The sequence below is a fragment of the Nicrophorus vespilloides genome, unplaced genomic scaffold (assembly GCF_001412225.1).
Source record: "Nicrophorus vespilloides isolate i.1.1-1 unplaced genomic scaffold, Nicve_v1.0, whole genome shotgun sequence".
Lineage (NCBI taxonomy): Eukaryota > Metazoa > Arthropoda > Insecta > Coleoptera > Silphidae > Nicrophorus > Nicrophorus vespilloides.
In genome coordinates this window covers 22,155-31,751 of record NW_017097839.1, presented here as the reverse complement: position 1 = coordinate 31,751, position 9,597 = coordinate 22,155, and the positions used below count along the sequence as shown (strand labels likewise).

Here is a 9,597-nt window from a genome sequence, read left to right as displayed (position 1 = left end):
ACGGAAATCGGTGAAAAATTGAACAAAGATGCGAATAACTAATAATAATAATAATAATATTTCAATGCGGGATACTTTATTTTTAATCCCTTTAATTTTATACAAAAAGTATTTACATTTAATTTTTATTTTGTAAACATTTCCAACAAAATAACGATTACGTTTTTATATTACGAAATTTGTTTAAAATCAATATTTTTTTGTAGCGGAAAGTCTTCCGGTCATCGATATTAAAACAGGAAGATTTAATTCTTAAACTTGATTCAAGGAAGAGAAATTATTATTATTACGTTTTCAGTTGATTTTATGATTTTGAAACCGTTTCCATTCTTCTTTTTTTCTCCTTCTATATATTTTTTTGTTTCATACATAGATGGAATTCAAACTGTATTTTTATATTATAAAAGTAAATGTAGTGAGAGGCAGGCAGAGAGATGAGATGAGTGGTGTTTGTTTTAAATGTATTATAATTTTCTTCTTGGAAAACAACAACAACAACAAAAATAATAATGAATGAAAAAGAGGCGCGTATCTACATTATTTTTCAATGTAATTTTAAGTGGAGTGGAAAACTTCGAAAAAGAGAATGATGTATAATAGAGTAGAGTGCTCTGAAAATTAAAGGAAAACTAAAAAAACCAAATAATAAAAGAAAAATAGAAGCAAAAACAAATTGTGCGGCAATCTCTTATATTGTTTTCTTTTTATTTTTTTAAATAATTAGTATATTATTCTTTTTTTTGTTCTTTGTAATATAATTTTTACATACACAAACACACATATATATATTTTTTTTTTAAATCCTTCACTTTCTATTTGTTTTCATTTGTCGAGGGAAGCGAGCAACGCATGTAACAAATCACACACACCTAAACCTTCGCAACAAAACACATATCTTGTTCTTATTTTCTTCATCTTCCTTATGGTTTTGTTAACGAAAGAGGGAAGCATTTTTGTTTTGTTTCGTTTGTTTTCTTATTTTCGTCGGTGTTCGTTTTGATTTTGTTTTTTGTTTTTTTACACTTATTTCCATCTTGTAAACTAGAGAATATGTTTGTTTCGTTTTTTTTTTGTATCGAGAGGATTAAATGGAGGGGAGGAGAAGGACCTGCTGGAGAGTATGAATTATGTATAACGAGTGAAAAGGGGAGGACGAAAAAAAAAACAACAAATTTAACATTTCGAATAAATTTAATTTATATGCAAAATGAAGAAATTTTTTTTTATATCCCTGTACGATTGAGGTAAGTGAGGAAAACCCACTAATTTTGTTCTACTGAATTCAAGTGAGCTTTGCCGTCGAATTGTTTCAGTAACTATGGTGATGAAAATTATTATGACATTTTGAACTTCATCAACGTCTCAAAAGTTGTGAAAATTTCTATTGATTATTACTTTGAAAGCTTTGTATGTATTTATCTCAAGATTTGTGAAAACTTTCAGTAATCATTTGATATTAAAACGTTATATGAGGATAAAGGTGAGTTATTATAATTGGAATTATATTTTGATCGACATTGGTTGGATTTTTTAATGCGACTTTGTTTTGTTAATCGATGCAATAATTGTTTCAGTAATCACCATAGAGAATTATTATGACATTTTAAACTTCATCAACGTCTCAAAAGTTGTGAAAATTTGTATTGATTATTACTTTGAGCTTTGTATGTATTTATCTCAAGATTTGTGAAAACTTTCAGTAATCATTTGATATTGAAACGAATTGGCGTTATGTGAGGATAAAGGTGAGTTATTATAATTGGAATTATATTTTCATTGATATTGGTTGATTTTTTTTAATGCGACTTTGATTTGTTAATCGATGCAATTGTTTCAGTAATCGCCATAGAGAATTAATATAACATTTTAAACTTTTATCAAAGTTTTGTGTGGAATTTCTATTGATTATTGCTCTAAGATTTGGATGTGTTGAAGACAAATGGAACGAGGTGAGTGCTTTAATGTAGTTGTAGCTTTCAATAGATTTAGAGTAGTATTGGATAGATCAGAAGTTCCCAAACTTTTTTGTGTCGTATACCCCTTGCAATGTTTTTCGGTTTTGGGTAGAATTACTTACTTACCTGATATTGATTTTTTGTAAATTTATTATTTATATTGGGACATCTTTATAATTATTAAGATCTTTGCTCTGAGACTGCGAGTATGCTTGTAACAAGATGATACTGGTATATCATTATGTGCAGGTTTTTACAAGTTCAAAATGTATTGCGACCACAAAGCGAATGCCTACATCCTACAACTTACACAATTTTATAAACATATATAATATTTTTTTTTACTTCATATGAACTTTTATAAATAATGTATATGTCTTTATATTATAAGATAGTATAATGTGTATGTTGAGATCCAATTTCATGGACCCCCAAATTTTATTTTTCGCTGACGTAGACCCCTTGCAGTTTGTCATAGACCCCTGGGGGTCGATATAGACCACTTTGGGAATCACTGGGATAGGGAATTTGGGTGTGTTTCAAGTAAAGATGCGATAATGAGTTAATCTGTTGCAAATAACTATTGATTTATGCTCCCCCAACTCATGTCAATATCGGAAATCTCGAAGGGAATCTGTAAGCAAACTAATTCAGATATTCCCAAACTGAATAAACAATACAATCTGATTCATAAATTATATTATAAAAGTAATATATACAGACACAATTACACAACAATTTTGGACAATAATCAAGTAAGTGAAAACTCGAAGTTAATGGTAATAAAACACAGTAATAAGATAAACGTATCACTAAACAACTAATATAGTATAAACGAGTTAAACACCAATTTCCTTCGTTAAAAACAAAATAATAATGAAGAAGAAACAAAATTTGCGTGGCAAGATTTCCTGCTTTTCGAGTTTATTTTTCTTTTTCTTTTAATACTGACTATCCGAACCACTTGATCTTAGACTACTAAAAAATATATATCTAAACACTAGGACCTAAGTAGACACTGCGATGTGCTATCACGTACAAAAATAATAATAATAATGTTACATATACAATTAATAACGTTTTCTATTCTCTTGAGCATTATTCAACAAGTAAAAAAAAATAAAAATAAAACAAGAAATAAAAATTCGAATACTGTCCTCTTCCCTTAAAACAATGTTAAGTACATCCCGCTGCAATTAATGGAGAGTTTTTTAGGTTGGGCCGAATGTTGCGAAGATGAAACGAATTTCCTCTCGATTCATTTCGTATTATTTATAACAATCAAGGAATTGAAGATATAAAACACTGAAGTCTTTATCTCTCGCGCACTGTGCTGCTGCTGCTGCTGCTAGTGATTGCCACTAATGGATTTGTCCTGGAACGGTTCGTAGTTGAGCTGCTCCAGCTCCTGGTTGAGCGGAGCCACCAAGCTGTTGAAGTACACCTCGAGCTCTTTGTTGGTCATCGTCTCTTTCTTGTACGCTGTCAATTTGCTGTCCATCCTCTCCGTTTCGACGTCGTCGTCGGCCCAGTTGAAGGATTTCGAGGTGGAGGCTCGGTGGCCGTTCCGCCGGGCGTATCGAACGACGGCGACGAGGACGAAGGTGATGCCGAGTGCGAACAGCGCCCACATTATGCTCGTCGTCATCACCGGGAAGACGTTCAGGTACATCTTGAAGCGCATCGCCATGCTATCTGGTAACGAGTACAGTCTCTGCAAATTACAACAAAAAAAATTACTTTTCACTGTTACAACTTTATCTACAATCTCTTACGATTTCTGTCCAGAGCAGCGGCAACACCATGTTATCAAATCGCGAGACGTGCGCTATGGACCCGATTTTACCTAAAGCCATGTTAATCTGGAATCGGACTGCCAAATCCAATGGAAGTCCTGATTTCTGAAACACGAAACAAGCTGTTGCCTGCTTTTTTTTATAACTATGTTTAAGGTATCACTTACAGGTTGGATAACGAAATAGGTTTCGTGCTTCTGCCTGTCCGGGACGTAGCCGTCAACTTCATCGATGATACTCTGATCGGAATCCAAGAAGTGCGGATAGCTGAGAGCAATGGGGAAGCCGTAGTAGCATTCGCGCACATCCAGAAGTCCGCTCCGAAGACATTTATTATCTCTGCAATAGCAAGAGTTCTCCGAGTCGTACTTTCCGTTGTCCATGCCGTTCTTCGGGAAGCGATACACGTTTCCGATCAAGCCGGAAGCGAAGGTCTCGTTCTCTTTGATCTACAATCAGTTGCATTGATTAGTCGATCAAGTTTTGTGTTCAAGAACTTACCAGGTACTGCGGTCTGCACATGCTCTTCCTAAAGAACAGTAGCGTGTCGTTGTCCTTGATGTGACTCTGGAACTTCATGCCGTCGGAGGCGCCTCGAACGTAGCCGCAACGGCCTTTCCATTCCGGCATCTGCGGTGATCCGTTGTACGTGTCCAGAAGCCCGGACAACGATGAGTCTTCTTCGCCGGTGTAGACTGTCTCGTAATCCCCCTCGAAGTTGTACATCTGGCGAAATTAGATCATTAGATTTCGTACTCGAGGCGAGAGAGAAAGTAGCAACAACTTACCCGATCGATTAAACCCAGCTTCTCGAAGTTGATCCAACCCGGCAGGAACTTGTTGCCTAGTGTCATCAGGGTGCTCGGATATCCGAACATGAATTCCTTGGGGCTCATCTGGACCAGCGGATGAGTGTCCGTCTGTCTGATGAGCAGATTCAATCCTAATTTCGTAAAATACGACTTGTCCGACACAACATCCGCAATGCTCTGCAAACCAACAGATTTCAATCAATCAATCAACATAACAACAATACAGAAACAATTACACATTCACTGCTGATCTCTATTTCAAAGTTAACAAAATAATTTTGCTTACAGAATTTCGAACACGTTTAGCAGTAAACAATACAATTTATAGTTTAATTAAATCACCACAATTGGATTTCATCAGCATATTTTATTACCAATTTATTCAATAGATTCGCACTGTTTTTCAATATCTGCATAAATTTAGAGATTTCCAAGTAACCGTTTTCTGACAGTTGGACAGCTTTATTATTTATCAATAAATATATGCTAACGCTATTACTAACAGTTAAAATATTTTTGATTTAATTTATACAATTTTCAAATCAATTCTTTAATGATGATCTAAGTTCGTAACTGTTTTCATTTCAATGAAAATCCGGGTGTTTTTTTTGTTGATTTTCCACTTTACAAACTGTTGCTTGCTTGCTTGGACGTGTTGTTAAATTAGGGCATAAAATGTTCGTTTCAAAACAAGAGCACTGTTCGAAAGTTGCCCAGAGCCCGGCTACAAATAATTACGCGTTTGTCGCACTAATAATATTGCACTAATTACATCGATACTACACCTTCAATTTAGTGGCAATTAATGCAAACGAACTGTTTTAACGCTCATTAGAGTTTCTGTTTTGGGAAAAGTTTAATAAAACGTTCAAAATTGGAATTCGATTAACTTCTGACGTAGTTTGTATCAATTTTTTTATTGTCTCTCCAAAAAAATAAACGTCGGTCTCAGTAGTAGACGGAATAATTGAGAGAGAGAGACCTTCAAATATTTTTGCCATTTTTCATCGTTTATTCTAATTCCTCGCATAACTAACAAACACATTAGTTTATGTGTTTCGTTTATATATTTATTTTTTTTGTTGCGATACGGAGAGAGAGAATATGAGATGTTTTTTTGGAATTTAACCGGATGATTTGCATTTCATTACGGGATTGCAATAATAGTACTGTGAGTTGGCACTTCAAAGTTCGCCAATTAGTTTTTAACAAGCAATTAATACTTAATTGATGCTTTTTTTATATGAAAATATATAGATTTCGCTCGGACTGGATTACGAGTTTCATCCTATTTATATTTTTCTTTTAACCCAGAGATCACGACCTAAGTATCTCGATTACGCGTTTATCGCGTCTTCGTTACATGGGATTATGTACGCGTTACATAATACTTGCAAAATAGAATTTTTACGTCGAGTTTTGAAATTGCGAGCGATGATAAATGAAAGAGGAGGAGGTGATGGAAACAACAACAACTAGTAGTGATAGATTGAACCAGATTGTTAATTGGAGATGATAAAACAACGTTGATAAAAATGATGTAATTTAGTGTTTATTTCAAGAATCGTGTAGCTAAAATTGTAAACAATTATTCAATGCTGAATTTAGCAAAGTTTTTGTGAAATTGAATTGTAGCAAAATCTGCACAATCTTCAAATAATAAATAGAATTTTTCAGGTTTACAACAAATTCGTATTGAAATTTGTTAATTATTTTTTTATTGGGAAATTTTAATACGAAAATAAATTAAAAACCTCTGGGAAATTTTAAAAGAAAATTTATGAATAAATTACCTCTAAATGTGATATGAAAATGTCTGAAACAATTATTCAATGCTGAATTTATCAAAGTTTTTGTGAAATTGAATTGTAGCAAAATTTGCACAATCTTCAAATAATAAATAGAATTTTTCAGGTTTACAACAAATTCGTATTGAAATTTGTAAATAATTTTTTTATTGGGAAATTTTTGAAAATGTCTGAAACAATTATTCAATGCTGAATTTATCAAAGTTTTTTGTGAAATTGCATTGTAGCAAAATCTGCACAATCTTCAAATAATAAATAGAATTTTTCAGGTTTAGAACAAATTCGTATAGAAATTTGTAAATTATCTGAATTATCTGAATGTCTGAAACAATTATTCAATGCTGAATTTATCAAAGTTTTTGTGAAATTGAATTGTAGCAAAATCTGCACAATCTTCAAATAATAAATAGAATTTTTCAGGTTTACAACAAATTCGTATTGAAATTTTTTAATTATTTTTTTATTGGGAAATTTTAATACGAAAATAAATTGAAAACCTGTAAATGTGTTATGAAAGTGTCTGAATTTCTAATAAGAAAATGAAAGCTGAATTTGTAAGTTTTGCGAATTGATTGTGTAAATTTGTAAAACGCATATTGAAGAATTGTCACAAACGATTATAGATGTGTTTATAATTTGAATGTGTTTTCTGGAAAGTTACGAATGAAAGTCTGAATCTGCTCGGCATCAAGGTTAATAAACAATTGCATTAGTTTACTTTAAATAGAGTTAAGATTTGTTTACTCTTAACGTAGTTCAGATTGGTTTGTTGCAAAAAAAAAGAAAAGGCAAAAGTAAAGTTGTTGCTATTATTAGAAACGTTTTGTGAATCAATTGTAATATATCACAGAACTTATGCAACTGTTTGGATTGACTGAATGGAATGTGCTGTGTTTTGGTTTATGCAATAATTGTATTACGATTTTTTTTTTTTGGCAAATTTGAAGAAATCGTTGAACTTTTTCCCTAATTGGAAACAATAAGAGCTGTTAAGTAACGTAATTTTTGTCTACGGAATTGAAATGTGTTATGTAATTGTTAGGGTGTATTCTTGTTAAGAATTGGTAGCGAACAATACGTTGACCGACGCGACCTTTGACCCTCGAGCGCTCGCTCTTTCGATAATCCCGTCTTCCTAGGATATTGCCAAGGTCCCATGTATTTTAATTGCCGGTCAGATAAGAGGTCCGCCCGAAGCCAATGACCCATTAAACCAAATCCATCGACAGCAAGCAAGCAAGCAAGCGGTTGCGCAACGGAAGATCACTCTCTTCGCATGATAATTCTTCCATTAAGGTTACGCAACGTAGATCCTGGACTTACCAGCAGGGCGATGTGCGGCAGGATCAGCTGATCCGTTTCGTGATCACCGACGGACAGCTCGGGCATCCAGACCAGAGGATGCGTCGGCACCGCGGACACTGTACCGTTCTCGTTGAAGGTGATGTTCTCGTGGGACATCATCTCCCTGTAATTGACAACAGAAAAATCGTCGTTACGCGATCGCATTTCCTTATGTTTGTTTGTTTGTGTTGTGTTTGATTGCTTTGCTTTCTACCGCTCATTCCGTAGCGTAATCCGCGCACCGTTGCCACGGGTGATTCATAACAACAATTGAATAACCGCGGATTCCCTGAGCTTACGCTGGCTATCCTTGGCTCTCCTCTCCTTACGCAATGTGCACACACACTTACATTGAATGAACGGGTCGGAGAAATTGTCTCTCGGGCAAACTATTTGCGTAACATCGATTCTGAGCTGTTTTTTGTTCTCTTTCTTTACGTTTCTTATTTATTTCTTCGTTCGGAAAAATTACAAAATCATCCACCGAAGAGTTCAATGGTAATTCGATGTTTCGCATTGCTTAAACTTATACATATATAAATATTTCATTCGTCTTCTACAATTCTAGAAGCGAATTGTGATATTATATATATATAAATACATTTCCTAGGTTTAATTGAAGCCTGAAATTTACGTTCCTCTCGGTTGCGCAATTGAATAAGTTATTGCTTTCACTTCAATTGCGGCGCTGCTGCACTTAAGATTTTACTATTCATTTCTTATAATTTTTAGAATTTACCTTTGCAAACTATTCTCAAATGAATTTAAATTTGTAAATTTTTTAATAAATTTGATCATTGAATATTTCTAAATGTAAATTATTGCAATATTAACATCATTTTATTTAATTGTGCACAATTTAGATCATTAAACTAAACAAATATTATTTTTAACGAGATTTGTTGAATTCATATGGAATTGAAATGAAATAAAATGTTATACCTGTATACATATGGTCCAACTTCTTGCACCTTGAGTTTTTCCTTTCCGCTGAGGAAGGCTTCCCTGTTTGTCACGTTGAAGAGGAATACGCGTAGATAGAGATCGACCGGTGGTTTTCGCCAGATTTCGAAGATTTCGCCGCCTTCGCTAAACGTGATTTTCTGCAATTAACAAAGAAAAAATAAACAATCAACTGATTTAGAAAGAAATTGATGATTAAAAGTAATTACCCAATTGAAGATGACATCGTAAGGATTCGCGACGAGGACGAAAAGACCGCCGAAAACGAACATGAGACCGACGAGCGCTATAGAAAAGTAACCTGCAACAACAACAAGAAACATATATGTAAACAAACATAAAATAAGCAATTAATTACAATGTTTGACCTCTGTTTATGAGTTGGGTTGGCGGATTTCAAGAATTTGGATATGCGGAAGTGTTCCGGTCCGGAAATTCCGGACCTTGCAACAAAGATTCATATTGCTCTTTGCGAATTAAATGAAACCCACGCATCACCTTGCATCGCAATGCCACTAAATAGAAATATCGTTGTGATATATTGTATTATTGAAAAGGTCATTGATATACGTTTTTTTTGGTATTTGCAAATTAACGGTTTGAGTAATTCTTGTTTAAGCTTCCTGCTTAGGTGCGACCCCAAAAAATCCCTGAACGTTTCGCGCTTATACGTGATGCAACACTTTGTGTATGTGGTACCTTATTCAAGGATAATTGGGAAATAAGGTTGGCGAGAGGCGCGCACAGAGCGCGATCACGTAACTGTATTTTTTTTCGGGTTCGGATGCTGACATTTCGCAATTACTAAATATTGTTTTTGGTTAATTTGCTCTTCAACAACAATTTTAGATGTAGTAATTAACACGTTACATGTTCTCTACAAATGCTCTTTTTCAATCTATTCTTTTCTTTAAATATA

The 9,597-nt window shown here is 33.9% G+C and overlaps 1 protein-coding gene across 1 annotated transcript in view; it reads right to left on the bottom strand.

Moving 5' to 3' along the window:
• Positions 1-2,671: 2,671 nt before the first annotated feature.
• Positions 2,672-9,597, bottom strand: part of LOC108561129 (lysosome membrane protein 2-like) — a 19,841-nt gene continuing 12,915 nt past the window's right edge. The window contains exons 2-9 of the mRNA XM_017918936.1: positions 8,888-8,979; positions 8,658-8,818; positions 7,695-7,839; positions 4,540-4,740; positions 4,253-4,477; positions 3,919-4,200; positions 3,731-3,856; positions 2,672-3,669 (exon numbers count right to left, since the gene is read on the bottom strand). Coding sequence (XP_017774425.1) covers positions 3,304-3,669; positions 3,731-3,856; positions 3,919-4,200; positions 4,253-4,477; positions 4,540-4,740; positions 7,695-7,839; positions 8,658-8,818; positions 8,888-8,979 — 1,598 coding nt within the window. The 3' untranslated portion in view covers positions 2,672-3,303. The remainder of the gene's footprint in view (positions 3,670-3,730; positions 3,857-3,918; positions 4,201-4,252; positions 4,478-4,539; positions 4,741-7,694; positions 7,840-8,657; positions 8,819-8,887; positions 8,980-9,597) is intronic.